At 54.5% G+C, this 19,838-nt stretch overlaps 1 protein-coding gene across 4 annotated transcripts in view; it reads right to left on the bottom strand.

The window, feature by feature from the left end:
• Positions 1-1,269: 1,269 nt before the first annotated feature.
• The window catches only part of KIAA1671 (KIAA1671 ortholog), an 83,102-nt gene continuing 64,533 nt past the window's right edge, over positions 1,270-19,838 (bottom strand). For all 4 annotated transcript variants that reach the window (XM_054996042.1, XM_054996041.1, XM_054996044.1 and 1 more), the window contains 6 exons: positions 8,197-8,315; positions 5,919-6,153; positions 5,648-5,825; positions 4,870-5,003; positions 3,992-4,131; positions 1,270-2,688 (listed from right to left, as the gene is read on the bottom strand). In XM_054996042.1, coding sequence (XP_054852017.1) covers positions 2,604-2,688; positions 3,992-4,131; positions 4,870-5,003; positions 5,648-5,825; positions 5,919-6,153; positions 8,197-8,315 — 891 coding nt within the window. In that variant the 3' untranslated portion in view covers positions 1,270-2,603. The remainder of the gene's footprint in view (positions 2,689-3,991; positions 4,132-4,869; positions 5,004-5,647; positions 5,826-5,918; positions 6,154-8,196; positions 8,316-19,838) is intronic.

Genomic DNA, 19,838 nt, shown 5'->3' with positions numbered 1-19,838 from the left:
TCAGATGCAGCTGGCAGGGAGAGCTGTGGTTATCGAGGGCTTATACTACATAGGAATTGTATACCTTCACTGCGGCAAACTGACTCCACACCAAAAGGAGATGTTTACATTTACAAGCAAAGGAATGTTTTGATTGCCTTCACACTAATTGCATCCTGTCTTCTTGTGATATATGTCCCGTTCTTTCCCCTCCCCTCCTCTTCTGTATTTGACCAGTTCGGATCAGGCATCTGATGAAGAGAACTTGATTCTCGAAGCTTATGCTACAATAAAATAAAATTGGTTAGTCTTAAAGGTGCTACTGGACTCTTTTTGATTTTGCTACTACAGACTAACACGGCTAACTCCTCTGGATCTATGAGGCAGGAAAAGCTCCCCTGGGGTTAGAGCAGCCAAGCCACCAGACCAGGCTGGGGTGGGGGGGAGCAGGAAGAGCCTGGACCACCAGCACCTTCCTCCACAAGGCTTGGCACAAGCTCAGAGTGGGTGGGGGCAAAGCAAGCCTGCCACGGGCCAGCACAGAGGCTGGAGGACTTCTCTCGCCCTGCCCTCCCAGTAGTGCCATGAATTCTTCAGCGGGAGCAGCACTCAGGCAGGGCTCAGGGAGGGCTGGTGCCTCCCCCCTTTCTCTGGTCAGAGGTGGGGGGGGGCACCTGTGCAATGGAAGCAACTTTTAACATCTAAGCTCTGATATATGAAAATAGAATATTTCTGAGAAGAGCACTTATTGGGGGGGGGGGAGTAAATAATGTGACATTCTGAGCGCAGCCCTTCATTCCAAATTTGGGGGGGGGGGGGGAGATATGGCTAATAAGATGAAAGAAAACAAGGCTTGGTTTTCTTCTGCCAGGAAATCTAAGCCAGAGGGCGAGAAGCTCTGAGGCTCTTCCTCATTTACTTGTTCTAGCAAAGATGCTCCCAAAAGAGTGGGCCCAGACACTCAACCCTCCAGGGCAGGAGAGGCGGACCTGGGTGCAGCTGCAGTTCACCTGGGCCACTTTGGGCACATCTTTAAGAACAAGGATACCTGGATTTCTCCAAGAGAGCCTGACCGCGTGCAGTCAGCAGAAATGGTCTCCAGTGACTACCAGGAGGAAGCATCAGCAGGCCGGGAGCTTTTCCTAGCAACCTCCCAGGGTTAGCAGCTGCAGGGAAAAAATATGCCAGCAAGACAATCCAGAGTTTCCTTTGCAACCCTGGCAACTGACCAGAGCTGATCTCCTCTCCCTTCTTTCCTTTTGCTGGTCAGACAAAAAAAGGAAACTCTGATGATTTACAGCTATTTTAATGCAGGCTCTCTGACATTATTGCATTGCCCTTCCTAGGAATGTGATACTCATCGTAAAGCAATTATCCCATGTACAGACACAATGTATGAAATCAAACGGAAGGGACAACAAAACCCCCCTGAGCCTAAAAACCCCAAGAAACAGAAAACGCATCACCCTGGTCCAGGCAGCAGCCCCACCAATCACATCATCCTGACGCAACCCAAAATATACTTAAAAACCATTAATACATTTCCTTTCCTGTGTGGCAGTAAACGTAACCTGGCTGTCTTCCCACCCTCCCCCATCTTCCCTTCTTCACTGCGCCACAAAGCAGCCCCCAGAAACCAGCCCATTCGTCGCAATGCTCCCGGGGCACATCAGGCCCTCTGAGTGCGACTCTCTGGCCGGGAGGCAGCGCTCTCAAGTGCAGCCCCGAACACTCCAGGCACTGGGCTTCTTCGCAGTGCAACAGCACCCCTGCGGGCACACAAGAGGAGCGCCCCCAGAGGCCCGGCCCACAGTCTTGGGGAGGGAGGGCGGGGGGGGGGGGGGACAAGGACAGCTCGGCTCCTGCTCTCCCTCTCCCTCTCCCTCGGACTTCTTGTGCCAGAAGGGAAGGCACCGTGTGCACAGCAGTCAAGGCAGGAAGCCACGGGCCGAGGGAACGTGAGGTTGAGTTAAGGCTTCTGTTACAGGACCAACGTCTCTCCCAAGGAAGGCTGGCCCTTCCTGCCGTGAAGGTGGGAGAGGTGGGGGGGGGGGGGGAAGGCAAAGCAGACACGCCATTCCGAGGACATCCACTCAAGGGATGTGGGCAACCAAGGCAGGCTAAACAGCTGTGCGGCCCCTCCCCCGCCAGAGCACCCCGTGAACGGAGAGAGCTGCTTCCAGTACTCAGCTGTGCCACGGGGCCACGATGCAAGATCCGAACCCCACAGCCCGGGGTCTTCAGCCGGCCGTTATTGGTGGGGAGGCCCAGAGGCTGCTTCCTCCGTCTTCCCCTCGGATGTGGTTTGCCAGTTGGTGTCAGAAAGGGGTAAGAATGGACTCGCTGGATCACGGGAAGGGCCTGCGGACAGCAATATCCTCCTCCCAGTGGAAGCAAGCGAGAGGGCTCTGGAAAGCCTGCAACCATCCTCTCTTCGCCCCCCAGATCGGGCACTCAAGAGGTAGACTGCCTCCGGACATGGAGGTTCCACTTAACTACCACGGCTGATGGCCACAGATAGCCCTATCTGCCATGAACTTGTCTGGAGTCCTTTGCTCAGCTGTCCCATTTCCGCTTAACGTGTGGCCAACAGCCAGGCTCCCTGCCAGCTCCAGACCTCCTCCTCACACTTGGTTCTCGTAGTGGCTCTGCCTCTTCTTGGACTTCAGCTCCTTCAGCCACTGCGGGGACAGAGATGCCTCCTCCAGTCTAGAGACACAAAAAAGCCAACTCAGCTAGGTGGGAGGAAGGGAGGTTTGTTTTTCTTTCACTCCCCTTTGGGACAAAGTTTTCAACCATTTGCACAGCCTGTCCCAAGAGGGTGAGAAAAGGTTTTTAAAAGGAATTGGGGTGGGCTGGGGGGGGGGAGAGATATCTACCCTGGTTAGAGTTGTCAACTTGCCAACTGATGTGGTTACAGAGATGAGTTCCCCTGAAGGAACTGGGCAAATTCTATGGTATGCCACAGATTCTAGGTGAAATCCCTCCTCAAATTCCTACTCCACAGGCAAAGCCCCCAAATCTCCAGGAATTTCCCAGGCCAGAATTGGCAACTAGGCCAACACTCCCTCCCGTTGTGCAATCTTACCCTGTTGCAGTCGAAAGGAGGTGACAAAGCAAACCAAGACAGGAGCTGACTCCACAGATCCCCCCCATTCCCACTGGCTTCTTCCAGAGGGGCGCCCCTTTCGACCAAGGCTGCGGCATAAAGGCACAGCCAACCCTGTAAGGGAGGCCCATTTGTACCACCACCTGGGAAGGCACAAGAGTTGCACCGCCAGATGGGAGCATCTGTGAAGGTGCATTTATTTGCAGCCCTTGCTGTCATCCCAAAGCCGTATCTCGCCGGCAACAGGACTCTGTGGCAGCCTCACCTGGCCCCCTGATGGGCTGGGAACATGCAGCAAAGCTCTCAGGAAGGACTCAGAACTAACAACATAACTGAAGCTGCGGAAAACTGTAGGGATGGGGGAGGTTGCAATGGTGGAGGCTTTTTGTACCTTTGAATGCTCACCTTCTGCCTTAAAAACATGCAAGTCTGAAGATTTCTGCACAAGAGAAACTTTCCTTCCTTGCCAGGGAACGCAGATCCATTTGGCTACGAGTGGTACTTCTCCCGGACACAAAGAGTCAAAGTGCCTCTTGCAAAGTGCGCGGGGGAAGGTGCCAGTAATGAGGTCTATGAGCTTACAAGGACTCTTCAGCACCACAGAAGAGGATACTGCGGTCCGAACAGATTTCAGTTTTTAATTTTTTAAAAATACAGGTGGGCTTGCAAGCAAGCAGGCGAAACCAGCTAGAATCACAGACGCCAGAGTGGCGGCTAACCAAGAGTTTCCATGCCTGGCCTTCTTGGATTCACAAAATCAGAAAAGTGCAACAGAGCCAGAAATGCAGCCTCGTGCAGATTTGTTCAATTCTGCAGAATCCATCCTTTCTTGGGCACAGAATCTGAACCTCTCCCGGAGCAGCAGCTGCCGCCGCCACAGTCCCCAGCACACAGCCTGCTCACCTCTCTTCCTTCTCCATGCCAGTGGGCAGCATTCTGCCCCCGGGGCCTCCAGCTGGGAACGTGGATTTTGGAGACTTGGATATGTGCACAGGACTGACTTCCCTGCTTCCCTCTGGCTCTTGCCTTCTCCTGAGCTCAGCCTGGAAGGGGAGAGAAGCCTCCGTGTAAATTTGACTGCTGGAGGAGAAGGGTGGAAATGGAACCCAGCACCCACACCCTCATCATGGGAATGGAGCAGCCAGGCTGCAAGGCATCCCGGGCAACCCCTGGGCAAGAACCACCCAAGGAACATTTTTTAAAGCCACGTTGTAGCCCTCCTGCCTCTGATGTTCAGACACACATGTGTGGAGCGCTCTTTCTTGGCTTAAGGTAGCAGCTTTCCAAGCCGAAAGGCCAGGCATCCTCCCACAGCGTCTCTGCCTCCTGCTTCTTTACTCAGTCCCCACAGGCAGGGTTTCCATTTGAATGGTCAGGAATCTGCTCTGGAGCAAATTGCCATACATGCCCTCACTCCCCCAGGGAGCAAGAATGGGCTCTTGGCCAAAGAGGACGCAAACACATACCACCCTCTGGAAATTTAAGCTAACTTCTTAAAAGCCACCAGATCTTGTAAACTGAAACTGACAAGCAAACACCATTCATTTGCACAACTTTGTGCGTAAAAGCAGACTGAAAGAGGGGAGCAGAATCCGCCCCCACCCCCAACCCACTTCAGGCCCTGAGCTCAGCTGCAAAGGACAAGGAGAGGCAAAGAAGGGAGGCCTGACGCTCAAAGGCTTGTACCTAGAAAACCGTGTGGCTCTCTAAGGTGCCACAGGATGCAAATCCCGCCATTCTACTGCTGACCAACATGGCTACCCACCTAAAACAATACTCACCTTGAGGGCGGAGTGGTCCAGCCCTGGGAACATGGGAAGCCGCTGTGGCTGGGAGACGGGCAGCCGGTCGGGCAGTGGGTGCAGCTTCCCCTCCTCCTCAGAATCTTCAGGCTTTGCTGACTTTTCTTCAGGTGCTTTTGATTATTTTGGCGAAATAGACCACAAAGTCAGAAGCCATCAATCAGGAGCCCCACGCTAGGCAGCAGACACAGGGGGCCCCCTTTCAAGGCTGCCCTTTCTCGGACAGTGGGCTATTTACGGGGAAGGCATCCATCCCAGCCACCAAGCACGGGGCCAGTCTGGTCAGCCAGAGACTTTCCGCCTCCCTGCCAACTCCCCAGGCCTCACTGGCCCCACCCCTCACAACCCTTTCCCCTGACACTTAGGCAAGGCCCTTCACCCCAGTCCTTTGAGGGGGGCACCCCTAGCTGCCTGTACCTAACTCCACGGGGCTTTGGTGGGATCGTGGCCTCCTTTGCTCTGGACCAATCCATTCAGACAGGATGTGGGACAGCACAGCGCAGCGCAGCGCAGCGCAGCACAGCACAGCACAGCACAGCACAGCGCAGCGTGCTGGGGATGGCTCTGCAGTCAAGTTTCCCCACCTGCTGCAGGCCTGCTGCATCAGGAATCAGCCGAGTCCAAATCTGCTGGGGATTTTTCACCCCTCTCTGCAGCATGCAGCTTGGCTCACTTCCTGAAATCTGTTCTTTGTTGTGCTGACTAGGCTTCTGGAACCCGGGGGAAACTACCCCAGCACACATGCTGCTTTAGCTACCTGTGGAATCCTTGAACATCCAGGCACTGCCTGCCTCCTCCGTCACAGACAGACGCGGCTGAGCATCTACTTCACTGCTTCTCCTCAGCAGGTGGGAGATGGGAGCACGGTGCTGGCGCCGCCTTTTGCTGAGCTGCACCCGGGTTTTGAGGATGCTGGAGTCCAGCACCGTGGTGTGCTTTGAGAGGAAAGGACAACACGCCCATTACTCAAGGCAGAACAGGGGCGAGGCCTGCCGGGCAGTGCCAGGGGACTGCTTGCGACAACCCACCTCCAGGAAGGAGAACTCTGGGCAGGCCCGTGCCGGGCCCTCAGCGCTGCCAGCAGAGTCCAGGTCCGTGCTGGACCGGTCCAGGCTGGCGCTCCTTGGGTCCCTGGAGGAGTCATGCGGGTCAGTCATGGAGGCAGGGTCGGTTTGGGAGGAAAACGATGACAGTCGGCTGCTGGTGGGCTGCTTCCGAGCTGAAGCCACGTTGCTTTCAGAGGAAGGCGATTCTGGCACCAAGCTGCAACGACACCACCCCGGACCAATGAGCACCACGGCTGTCAAACTGGGGCATGATAAATACAAAGTGCGGGAGGGCTGTGGGACATGCAAACCAATCCCCAAACCCAGGAGATGGGCTGCCTTGCTCTGCATTGGGCCAGACCTCTACATGCTGGCCAGGATTGGTCCCTGTGTGTCTTGGATTCCTCCCCTCCTTGGAGCCAAGACGACTATGCAAGTAACCAAGGCGGCTGCAGGGGACAGAAGCACCTGAAGGCCCTGCCTGCACGAGGACTTGCATCACGAGCCAGTCTGGCGTAGTGGGTAAGAGCGGCAGGACTCTACTCTGGCGAGCCAGGTTTGAGCCCCCGCTCCTCCTTGGCTTGAAGCCAGCTGGGTGACCTTGGGACAGTCACAATTTCTCAGATCTCTCTCAGCCCCACCCACCTCACAGGGTGTTTTGTTGTGGGGATAACAACAACATATTTCGTAAACTGCTCTGAGTGGGCATTAAGTTGTCCTGAAGGGCGGTATAGAAATCGCATGTTGTTATTATCACCATCATCTCCTGAGGATGTCTGAGTGCAGCTCTGGGCTGTGAGGGCACAGCCCCAAAGGGTGACAGCATATCTTGGGCTGGTCCTGCCCATCTCTGTAAGCTCAGGACAAATGCAAGCCCCCCCCCCCCCCCCGCCCCGACCCCACTGCGCAGAGAAGAGCCCAAAGGGAAATCTCCTGAGGGGAGGGGGAGGCAAAGAGGAACACGCATCCTGCACAGCACGCCCAGGAATGATGATGCTCTGGAGTGGGGGACCTTTTCGGAAGAGCCCCCCTCGATCACCCTAGGATCTGCTGATCCCGGCTTCCCGTTTCCAACTGTGCCAAGTGCCTCTCGGGAGCCCCCAAGCCTCTCCAGAACACCTGAAGCACCAGGCCCCCACAATTAAGACCCAAAGCCATTGCTTTTCTTCTGCCCCAAACAAAGGCTGCTTCAGGAAAAACTGGCAAGGAAAGAATGCCCGTGCTGAACAGCAGGTGGCACCAGACCCTTTGCGAGGAGGCCTCCCCGGCTGCTGCTGCGGCTTCTCTGTGGGCAACCACCGGGGGAAGCGGCCCTGCTTGAGCCTCATGTTTCTGGCAGCCCCTTGGAAGCCGAATCCTATGAAGCAGCTCGCTCCACTGGCCAGGCCCCAGCCCCGGCCCGCCCTGCAAAGGTCTTCTTCAGCCATGAAGGAGAAGATCTCAACTGTGCTGGAGCCAGCCACCCCTGCACACAGAAGTCCCCTCTAGGGGCACCATTAAAAAGGCCTCAGAGCACCTCCCTTGAGCTAAACAGGAACGGGCCATTTTTCTGGCAAACAGTGGACTGATGTGGACCCTACGCAGCCTCCCTCATGAGCAGGGGCCCTCCAAAGGTTCCCTGCCACCCGAGGCCTGCCAGGGAGGGAGGGAGGAGCAGGACAGGGGTGGGCTTTCAAGGGGGCATCTTCAATCCTACCTCTGGCACAGCAGAGCGCCAGTTTAATGACAGGCTTGCAAGCTGCTTGGGGAAAGGGGAGGCCAAAGACTGGCAAAGTGAAGAGGAGGAATGAAGGCAGGGGAGAGTCAGGGGACCACAGAGGGGAGATGCGGAGGGGAGCTGGAAAGGCCTTGCTTCATGAGCAAAATGGGAGGCAGCTCCTTATGCAAGGGAGGCTGCCCCAAGTCAGCAAGATGTGTGGCTGCAGGAGCGGGGAGAGGCAGACAAGATACTCTTGAGGGGTGAGAGGAAAGAGAGGGGCAAGGTAGGAAGAGGAGCCGAAGACACGAAGGCAGAGGATGAGAAGCTTGGTGCTGAGGCTGAGCAGAAGCCCAGGTGAGGTCTCAGCAGGGGCATTTGTAGCAGCAACCCTTCAGCTGGGACCGAAGCCCACAAGCGTTTGAGTTCCGACAGGCCTGCAGGGGGGGGTGGGGCTTGCTGCCCTTGCTTTGCAACCGAGAATGCCCAAGGACGCACAAGAGGCCTTGATGCAACAGGGGCTCCTCCGCGCGTGCGCCAACCCCCCCCCCCTTGAGGTTTTACCTGTCCCTGCTGTGCCGCTGCTCCCTCCAGGTGCCATACTGACTGTCGGCCTCACGCACAAGCGTATCTGTGTCCTTGGCCTCAGCAACAGGCCTGCCAAAGCACTGCTTGAGCTGATCCTGCAACACAGAAACCTTGCGTTAGTTGCCGTCTGGGGGGCCACGAAGCAGCTGGCAGGGCCTGGAATGGACACAAACAACAGGCTCAGCCACGCTCCGAAGGGACTGCCTGCTACCTGCAGAAGATTCGCTGGGAGGTGCTGTTCAGGTTGGCTTTGAGTACAATGGCAGCAACCCGAGGCCTCCCATTTTGATTTTTAAAATTTCAGATGCCCAACCTCCCCCCCCGCCCCCCCCCCGCCCATGCCTGGCCCACACCCCTTTCCAAAGCATGTGCGGAAAGCCCCATATGCCCTGCACAGGCTTCCATCCTCAGAACAATAGAGAAAGGCCCTTACCTACACATGAAAGGCAAGTTGAGGTAAAAAATGTCTCTACTGTCTGATCTTTCGTGGCCTGTAAGGTCAGGTTGCGCAGGGCAGCTGGTTCAAAGGGGCGACGACAGCTCCGAAAGGCCCCACCCCAAGTTTGAAGGGCTTTGCCCTGCAGACTTCCTCACTGGAGGCTGGCAGGACTGGAGTGGGACGGAGCCTCCAGAAACTCAGAGCTGCCCACAGACATCGGCAAAGACCAGCATGATGCAAAGCCTGGACTGCTGGCATTCAGGAGAACGTCAGCAGTGACAGTTGCTGTCCATGGATGCAGAGTAGCCTCTCTCTCTCTCTCTCTCTCTCTCTCTCTGCTGTCCTCCTCTGAATTAGGGTGGAACCCAGATCAGCTTTATATGGGAAGTGCCTCCTCGGGGAACGCAGCCCCATGGAATTCCTAGGGCTGAGCTTCTGGGGAACGCTCTCCAAAGGCGGGGCGGCTTGGCAAACGCGGGGCTGATGGTTCTAGCTGCTCTTTAGCCATGGAAGAGGGGGAAGCCCGACCTGTCCCGGCCCCGTTCTAACAGAGCAGAGGGCCCAACTCCGTGTCCCACTTCCCCCCAAGCTGGATAGTCTGCTCTGGAGCTCCATGCTTTCCAGGCATGCCCGGCCCAATTTGGATCAGGACCACTGCACACAGGGAGAAGCAGCACAGGTGCTGTCACTGAACAAAAGGCCCTACTTCACAGCCAATCCACACATTATGTGAAGGCAAACCAGAATCCGGTATCAGGCTTCCCAGACCTGGGCTAGCCTGCTCCTTCCCCCCCCCCTCCTGGCTGATGACCCACCTGTGAAAGAGCTGTGACCCACTTCTAGATCTCAGTGGGGCAATTATGTTTTACAGGGAAGCATCAGCAGGTAATGGAAGGTCTCTAACTGGAAGGAAGGTTTTAGCAATGCAGACCACACACCACAGAAAAGTCACACCTGCAAGTGCAGCTTTAAAGGAGGGTCATGCCAGTTTAGTGGTCCGACAAAGATACAAAACAGAGAGTGAGCGGGGGGATGAAGTTCCTTGGCAGAAAATACCCACCCTGGGGTTCCTTGCTTGGGAGGAGCAAAGGCAGCCAAAAGCCCTGGGGCCCACGGAAGTCTCTTCGGAGTCGCCCTCCTTCACCAAATGGATTTTTGTAACAACCCATAAGCCACAAAAAATCATCACCCAGTACGAGATGTACTGTACTCTAAGAAAGTGGACTCAGAGGGATACCTCAGCAGAGGGACAGGGACTATAGACTTTACTTCTGCGTACTACTGTTTGCTTTCTGTTGCTTTGCGTATGACCCTACCGGGTAGTTCCAAGTTGTTTTATGTTGTTTCCTGTATCAGTCTTAGAATTACTTATGCTCTGTTTCAGCATTTCTCCATCTCTGTATTACATTTCTGCTGGTTTTAAATCCTTACAACAAATGTGCATGTATAGACCCTATTACACTGCGTCCTTGAAATTTACGCCATTATTTCACACTACATAATCCACCAAGAGTCTCAGTGAGAAAGGGGGACTATAAATAACAATTTTTAAAAAAATGTCATGGGGTAACCCTGATGGAACTGGGTTCGGGCCACTCACAGCTTTCTCTCCTAAGCTCTGGCGCAAGATGAAGTACCCACATTTCCCCCTGCACCATCCGGCATCAGCCCCTGCCTTTGTCACCCCTTCCAAATATCTGACCCTGTTTTTCCTGTCTGCCAAACTGCCCCCTTCCCCACCTCTGCCCCCGACCTGCGACACGACAAAGAATGTATGGCGCTCCCATCAGATCCCTCCTCTCTGTCTTCCGGCAATTGTGCTACGATCAGGTCGCCCTGAACAAGCCCAACTTGGGGGGGAAACGGGATGTGTTAATTAACGGCGGCAGCAGAGAGCGGCAGGAAGGTGGATCAGCACAAGAAAAGGGGCCTCTGTTTTCGCAGAAACTCTTCCCTCCCCCTTGCCCCTGTCTCTGTCGGGTTCTATTCCCTCCCTCCTGCTCTGAGACGACAAACCATTTTTCATAAACTGGGACTCAGTTTTCTTGCAAGTGTTTCTTTCAAACTCCAAAGAGGTGTTTGATCTGCCTAGCCTCCTGCCAGAAGAAGGGCTAAAAATTCAGGGACTGCTTCAAGCGGTTTCACTGTCTGTGTGCCTGCAGGAAAGACCTGGTCCTGGTGTTTAACTGTGGTGAGCCTGCACATCCACACACAGTGCAAGCTACTGCACAGCCTCCCACTGCAGGCTTTCCAGCGCTGGCACTCAGGGCCAGAACTAGTCACAGATGGGCACGAGGGTTGCAGCCACGCTAGGCATCTGCCATCCACGTACGACAAGGACGCACCCAAACATTTTCACATGAAATGACAAAAGGCAATGCGCATCCATCAGACTTGTCCCCACAGACAGCAAGCGAAGCTCTTGATTTGGCCATTAGATAAAGTGGAGGGTTTCATTACCACCACCAATAAAACAAGGATGTTCCAGCCCTTTGAAAATGACATTGGGAAAAATGCCCTACAGAATCAGAAAAAAGCCACCCACATTCACGGGCTTTTCAACCTTTGTGATTTCTTAACTCTGCAGAGCAAGCTTTGTTCAAAGTGGAAAGCATGCTTTCCACGTATGGGAGTACCCATTGCACAGGGAGCATAAGAGGCACACCATGTGCCAGCTGGTACCTTCATATTTGGCAAAGATAAGCCTGGCCCCCTCAGTGCTGAGCACAGCAGCCACCCACGGAGAGGTGAGGATGCGGCCTTCTCCAAAGTCCAAGGACTGTGGAAATGCCGGAGTTTTGTACAACTCCCCTTAGAAGGGCTCATGTGAGCATGCTCAGGAAATGCTTTCCCAAACAGAGGAAGAGAAGAAACGCAGCCAGGAAGCTTCCCACAAGAAGCATGTGCAGAAAATGCAAACATAGGGAGAGGCTGGCACAGGTGTGACAATGGGGCGGGGGGGAGCGGCTATTAGCCACGGGGACTGAAGGGAACCTCCCCATTCAGAGGCAGTCAGCCCCTGAGTCCCAGTGCCAGGAAGCAATACGAGGCCTTGCCCTCTGCTGCCCCTCCAGAGGAACTGGCTGGCCAGCACGGGAGATGGGGTGCTGCACTAGGCCGATCCTCACTGGCCTGATCCATCAGGGTTCTTGCGTTCTTAAAGAGCCAACGCAACAGAGGAGGGCAGGTTTGCCTCCTCTGTTTGCCTCTCCAGCTTACTAGGTGTCCTGGACAAAGAGCCCTGCCTGGCCCAGCCAGCCAGCCAGCCATTATTATTATTATGACATCTGGAACTCCACACTCCTTTATGTGCTACATGCAACATTCCATTATGACCTTAGTTTAGGTAATTAGCCATGCTGGTCTGCAGTACAAACTGCAGGATTTGAGTCCAGTGGCACCTTAGAGACCAACATGATTTTCAGACTGTAAGCTTCTGAGCGGATCTTGCTGGTCTCTAAGATGCCACTGGACTCAAATCCTGCTGTCCATTATTACCTGTCAGGGCTTGAACACGGAATCTGGAGCGTCAGGATTTCGCTTCGGCACCCACCAAGTTCAGGCCAAACAGACCAGTGGGGAAGCCCCTCACTAGCAAGAGGGGAGGGGCCCCCTGGCCCCCTGCCGCTCTGTGTGTTCTCTGCAGCCACCCACTCCTGGCCCTGCTTAGTCTCCGCCTCACCGTGTCCCCTCCTCCCACCCCACTTTGACAGGAGCTGGGCTTGACTGTCCTAGCGAGAGAGATTCTGCCCTCACCATCAGTAATACAGATCTGGCCCGCTGTAAGAACACACTGAAAGGGCAAAGAAGCCCGCCCTTTCACCACCTCCACAAGGACTGTGGGAGGGGATCAGCCAGGACACCTGGCTGGATGGGAGGGGGAGGTGAGACAGCCAGGCCCTCTGCATCAGTCTAGCAGGGACCACCATTGGGCTGCCTCTGGCCCCTCTCAGTGGTTTCCTGCAGTGGTTGTTCCATTCAACCATCAGACAGAAGTTGGTACTGGACCAGGATTATTCCCCACTGGGCAGAGAGACAGCACGTCCGAAGTGATAAACCACCTTCAACTTCGTTGAGTGCAGACATGTGCTTCTGAAACTGTGTGACTGTACAGACAGGGTATGGGAAGAAACCCCCCAGAGGATCTCTACAAAGAGGAATGCATTCAACAAAGGAATGCATCTCCAATGCATGGTCAAAGAACAAAGAGGTTTGGGGGCATGCAAAGACTGAGCCGAGTCATGCGCTGCTCTGCCAAATACAGACACTGTGGTTCCCCGGTGGGCGGAAGTCATCTGCGTAGAGCAAGAGGGCTGGAGAAACCTCCTTTCAAGTCCATACAATGGCAAACTGAAAAAAATACTTCCCAATTTTCACTTGAAAAGGGCAGCATTTGGCTACAGTGAAACTTCAAAAGGGCTGCTGCTGGTGTGGCACGTTCCTTGAGCAGGGTGTGGCATTCTATGTCACATGATGGGTTAAATGTACAAGATACCGAGGTGCCCACCCAAACGGGCCATGCAGTCCTCCAAAAAGTCTCCGACACACATTGAGGTGCTGGTCCTTCGCAGACTTGCCCTGAACAGCAAGGCTTGACATACAGCTGCCCCTTCAGGTCTACGCACTCACTGCAAACAGCTGCCTCACGGCCACCTCTCCCCCTTGGCCTGAAAGCACCGACTTCCTCAGCAACCAGGGGCTGATGAACACACGCAGGAGGGCATTCACCTGTGCTTTTCTGCTGCTGCCAGGGAGCAGTCCCCTCACACCTACAGACACAGGGGCACAAGAGTCCAAGCGACTTGCTTTGCTACACAGCTGCCCCCTGGCTGCTGCTTGCAAACCTTGGGGGCTGCTTTGTTGACACAGTGGGCACGGGCACCATCGCACTGAAAACGTGAGGCATGGCCAAGAGCCAGCGACAATCAAGAGCTCCTCTATTCTGCTTCTGAAACCAGCCCAGGCGTTACGTGTGCGTTCGGGGCCAGTGAACTCCATGAGAGGGGGGGGGGTGCCTCCAGGACTCCTCCCGTCAGGTCCCCCCAGGTTCCGCTTTGAGCCAGGAGGTAATACTCATGGGGCTGCTCCCAGATGCCCCTGTGACACACTGTGGCTGAACACACAGAGGGAGGGAGCCTCTACGGGGTGCAGAGAAGAGCCAGCCGCATCAGACTTCCGAGCAAGTCTATCATCTCCTAGCCAGCACCCTCATTTGCTCCCCCGTGAGGCATCTGTGACCCCAAAGGAGACAAGGGACAGCTGGCGGGCAGGGTTTTTTCCTTTATGAGCGACTGCCTGATGCCCTCTCCCCCCCCCAGGCTTTCTGCCACGGTTCTTTTTCTCCACTTATGTCTCAGTTTGGGATGACTGCTGACTAGCTGGGGGGCGGCGGGGGGGAGAAGTAACATAGAACTGCCACACATTTTCTCAAGAAGGTGATTAACCCAAAACTACTTCCTTGCCATGATGTGACAGAAAGACGAAATCCCCACCTGAGACACGCGTGCTAGCACGTGACAGCAGATACGCCACTGGGAACGAGCGTCTCCCAATACTCACTATCCGGGAGATCAGCTTTGTGTACAAGGAACTGAACAACCTGAAAAGCCTCTTCCTCGCAGCCTGGCAAAGCCTCCCAGCTGACTGCTGATTCTCCCCCGGAGGTCCAGGCCCCTTCCACGCTGTGCTGCTGCTGCTGCTGCTGTGGCAGATAAACAGTTCCTAGAACTGGGCAGGATCTGGTCACTGGTGACCTCACCAGTGACAGTCATGATCTGGAAGGACTCCCACAGCAAGAGGGCACCGTGTTCTCTGGCACACGCTGCCTGCCTTCCCAAAGCAGGGAGGGAAAGGAGCCCGGGGGTCCTCTGAAACCAAACGGCTGCTCAGCAAAACAGGGTTACGGTGCAGCCCGACTGAGCCGGTATCTCAAGGGAATTGCCTGGCACAGCAGAAGGGCTTTGAGGCAGCAGCACAGTGTCCCGCCATTCAAAAGTTGTGCCCCTGGACATCCCACCTGTCACAGGCTGCTGGGATATAACCTCCTGACAACTCGGAGCCACACAGAAAAGTAAAATATCTCACACCACTCACATTTTTTACCATACTCTCCCTCCACACAGTGACGGGCACATGGCCCTCCCCTCCTCCATATTATGCTCACAAGAACCCAGTGAGACGGGCCAGGCTGAGAGAGCACAAGTAGACCACAGGTGCCCAGGGAGCTTCACGGATGAAAAGGGACCTGAACTGGTCTTCACCCAACACCTTCACTGCTACTGCACACGGCCTTAACCTTAACCTTAACGCATCCCAATTAATGTCTGCCAACCTGAAACCCAGCAGAGCTTTACAGGCAGGCCATCAGTGCCTGAACAACCACAGTGCCAAGGAAGACCAAGGGCACAGCTACACAAACACAAACGACAGCAAGTGTCAGAAGTTTATCCCCCCCGTACACCATGAACTTTAATCTGAGAAGGTGCCCAGCACCACTTCAGGCCTCCTTCCCCTTCAGAGGAGCCATGGCAATTAAACAGGATGGAGTCTTATTTAAACATACCATTTACAAAGGATGAAAGGAATGAAGATGCCTTGAACCTGCCTAATTTAAAATGGTCCCCCACCCCCACTTGCAATGGCCCTGTCCTGGAAGAGCTTCACCACTTCATCAGGGCAGACCAGATGTTAGGCTGGGGAAAAGCAGTGCCATATTTGTGGGGCAGATAACTAGAAGGCATTCGCCAACCATCTGTAAAGCCACAGTGGGACACAAGAACAGCAAGGGTCTGGCAAGCAGCTGCCAAGGGGGACACTCAGGGCTGTCACCTTCCCTGGAGCCAGGAACACAGGGGCCAGAGCACTGCCAGCCCTGGCTCCTAGCAAAGCAAGGGTCCCTGCTATACTTAAGCCACACGAGTACTGCTCTCCACACGTATCTCACCCCCCCCCGCCCACTCCCTTGGCTGTGCCGTTTGACGCTCTTGTTGCTAAGGAGACCAAGCAGCTACAGCTTCACGGTTCCTATGCGACCCAAGGCTGCCTGGTGGGTCCATGTTACGTATTCTCTCCCACGGAGGGGAGCAGCACTCTGTGGAAACACAGGCAGGAAAGGCCCCACAAACACTTTGGGCCTCTGAACCCTGGAGCTTCACTCCTGGGGGAATAAGCGTTGTTAATTTTGCAGATTCACAACCTGCCTCAGGATGAAACACTGCGTCACAGGATTTTAGAAAGGGTAAGGGATAAATCACAGAGTCCACCCTTGTCCCCCCCCCGCAACTGAAAACCTCAAAGAGCACGGAGGAGGGACAGGCATAAGAATGGCAAAGTTGCCCTGTGCCAGATGCACGGGGAGAATCGCTGTGGTCAAATGTGGGCATGGCAGGAATCACGAGCGGGAGGGGGAAGAGGGGGGCATTGCCCAGGTGGTCAGCCCAAGACGGGCACTGCAGAGACCCTGATGGGCAGACCTCCCAGTAAGTGGGGAACACCTGCTGCACGGGAGGGCCGAGGAAGTGAGGAAAGCACCATGCGGCTTGAGCAGCACGAGCAGAGACTCCCCAGCCGCAAGGAAGGAGCCCGTTCTGCAGCTTCAGCTCCCTCCCCAGTGGGATCCAAACACGTATCCCAAGGCACGACGCGCCAGCAAACATGTGAGCATGCCTGCTTTTGCAGGACCAGGCAGCCTCAGCTGCACCACTGCGGCACCATGCTGAAAACACTCAGCTGTCATGAGAGTGACACCCCTGCAGAGAGAGAATTTTTGTTGGACCACAGAGGGTGCGGGCAGACATGGTAGCAGAGGCAAGAAAAGTCAACCCCCTCTTTCACTCAGCCTTGGAGCATGCACAGAAGCTGCGCAAGGACTGAGGTGTTCCGCTGTGTTTCTAGTCCAGCTGGGGCTTACACCAAATTTACGGTTAGAAGAAAAAGTCCCCAGACTGCTTAAGCAGGTGCCCCAAGCAGCTCATCTGTGATCACAGCAGGCACCCCTGAGCACAAGGGTCCTTCGTATCGCTTCCAGGAGATACTCCTCGGGAGGCGACTGCTGGTTCTGCACGAAGCAACTGGCGCCTGGGATAATGCTGCTGCTGTCACACGGATGAGGCTGGTCCGAACAGGGCTCAGGGACTAGCTGTCCTCATGCAAAGTATTCCCCACTGGCTGGAGGGGGGCTGCTCCAAGAAACAGTTTTACCTTCTTATTCCCTCCTTGGGTAAACCAGGCCAAAGGTTCAGCAGAACGTGAAGGTATGGGCAAGCAGGCATTCTGTAATAGCAACCAACCGGAGGTTTTCCAAAGGAAGAAGGCAGAAAGGCCTCAATGCGGCCTCTCTTGAAACACCAGCACATGTCTCTGTGCATGCCCTAGCAGTCTTCCAAATCCCCTTTCCAGTCAAATACTCTCCCACTCGTGGCTTAGCGCGAAGCAGCTCCCAGTCTTCAGGATTTCTATTATTGTGCAAATCATTAATGAGCATACCCTGCCCCCCCTCCCCCCAGCATGCAGGGTGGAATTCTTGTGCTTAAGCAAACTGGGGTGGGAGGGGGAGGTGGGGGACAGGCACCAATGCCACCAACGTGAGCAATATTAGCCAGGAAAGAAAAGCTCCTTATCTGAAGTCACATTTCTGGCTCAGGGCCCAAGTTCAAACCTGCCTTCTTCATTCTGGCGGATAGCAGAACTCGGGGGCAGCAAAGCTGACAGGGGCCACCCTGCAGCGGGAAGCGCAAGCCCCAGCCTCCCTGGCAACGCCCCCCTCGTTCCTGGTGTGGGCTGGAAGGCTCTTCCGTCACAAGGGCTTCACCTCCACACAAGCCTCTCCTGCCTTCTCATCCTTCTAGCTGATTGGAAGGCAAGAATTTTCATGGTGGAGCAGATACCACGCGACGGACTCTGGGTTCAAATGCTATTTACTAAGAGACCCTCCCGCCAGCTTTCCTCTGGTGAAATGAGAATGCCATCACCAAGGGGGGCCCCACCGCCCCCGGACAAACAGAAGGAAGAGAACATGATGCACCATGGACATGACGAATGGCCAAGGCCAATGCAGTACAGAAGTCGAACCACCCCTCATCAATGCAGCAAGGAACTGATGACCAAATAGAGGAAGAACTTTGGGAACAGTCTTTCCCGCTGTGACATGGGAGAGTTATACTTAGTTACATTTAAAAGCCTGCAGGCTTATTGGAAATGCTTTAACATCACGGGACCTCACCTTCTTCTACAGAACCTAAGATTTCTCTCATTATGTTCCTGGCCGAACATTCTAGCACCGTCACCCTCCACTTTGCAAGACCTGAGCAAGGCTGTTAATGATAGGACATTTGGGAGGTCGTTAATGTACAGGGTTGCCATGAGTTGGAAGTGACTGGACAGCACGGAACACGCACGGCACAACAAAATACTTGCATTGCTCAAAATGAGCAGCTAGACGAAATGGATCAGCAAATCAGCAGCTACTGACTATGACTAGAGCAGGTTTAATTTGCAATGGACTTCAACATCTACGTTCTGTTTATCCTTACAACCACCCTGCAAAGCAGGATGACGAGTCTGTGACAGGCCCACGGTTGCCCACCAAGCAGCACGGCCAAGCAGGATATGAACCTGGGTCTCTTGGATCAAAATGCAGCATTTGAGCTGCTACACCCCATGAGGCCTCCGCTCCGTCCCCGTCTCCTACACCAACAAACATTCTAAGTGGCTTAGAGCTGAAATACATGCAATTTCCACAAGGAAATGAAATGCCCTCGGACAGCTGGGCCAGTCAAGGTCTTTGCTAGCTTCCTAGGGAGGAGGAAGGCATGGGAACCAAGCAGACCTCCCCAGAAAGAAAGCTTCCAAAAAGGGGGCACCCCCACCAGCGCTTCACGCACAAGCCCAAACCATCCATCTGTTGCCAGGACAAGACTGCCCTCTGGGAGACCTGGGTCTATGGCCCGGCTCGCCACTCATCGCGTCATCCCAGCTCGTGGCACATCACCCAACAGAGCAGACTGCCAACCATTAGCAATACCATTCTCTTTGCAATTTCCCTCCAAGAATTCTTACAACTGTCTGAAGATCAGTTTTGGTTTGCAAGGACATTGGAATCACTTCCAGCATGCATATACTACCTTTCTAGGCACCACGTCTCCTGGATGAGTTCTTAGAAACTTTCAGTTCTTTTAATCACCACATGAAATGACCAACACAGTGCGTGTGCGTGTTATGTGTCATTCCCTACATCACACACACAAATCAATCCTCCCAGCAGCTGGCCCAGACTCAAATCAATACTCACAGGGGGGACACTCCGCACCAGCGTTTTGACCCTCTGCTCGCTCCCAGTTTGTTTCTGGGCACATTTCAAGGTGCTGGGTTGACCCAAAAGAGCCCCGGATGGCTTGGGATGAGGGTCTCCGGAGGGCCCCTCTGCTCACATATGACTTCTTCAAGGTCTCTCTCAGAGGGCCCCTTCTGGTACCCCCAGCAAAGGCGGCAGCTGGAAAGGAGGCCCTCGAGACAGTGGCCCCCTGCCTGCAGAACACGAGGTCTCTCCTTGGCTAGTTTTCCCGCACCAAATGAAAACAATTTCATTTGCCTGAGCTGTTAAAGGAGGTTAGACATTTCGCAGGCTTTTCTGCAACCTTCAGAACCCAGAGGGGGAACATTTTGATCTTCCTGGACATACCTGCCACAGATCTGAAGGCCTCTGTTCTACCAAAAAATAACCCAAAGGGAGAATTAAAACTCATCAAGGAATTACTTTCTGTCTCCCTCACTCTGGTGTTGCAGTAATATGGATTAAAGCACATGGCAATAAGCGATACTAAGCAATACAGAGTAATATACTTGTATTCTGTGCGGGTGTAGAATATTAAATATTAAAATACAGCATTGTCCTGCATGGGTGGTGGACAGTCTTCAGTGGTATGGCCGGCGAGAGGACAGCCTAGCCCCCACCAAATGCCTGGCGGAACCCCTCCATCTTGCGGGCCTGGCGGAAAGATAACAAATCCTGCCAGGCCTTAGTTTCCTCAGACAGAGAGTTCCACCAGGTCGGAGCCAGAACTGAGAAGGCCCTGGCTCTGGTCGAGGCCAGGCGGACCTCCCTGGGGCCAGGGACCATCAGCAAGTTCTTAGTGGCTGATCGAAGCGACCTCCGGGGAACATATGGGGAGAGGCGGTCCCG

Source organism: Eublepharis macularius, chromosome 13, assembly GCF_028583425.1.
Source record: "Eublepharis macularius isolate TG4126 chromosome 13, MPM_Emac_v1.0, whole genome shotgun sequence".
Taxonomy (NCBI): domain Eukaryota; kingdom Metazoa; phylum Chordata; class Lepidosauria; order Squamata; family Eublepharidae; genus Eublepharis; species Eublepharis macularius.
The sequence above is the reverse complement of the archived record's forward strand: the minus strand, read 5'-3'. Positions and strand labels throughout refer to the sequence as shown.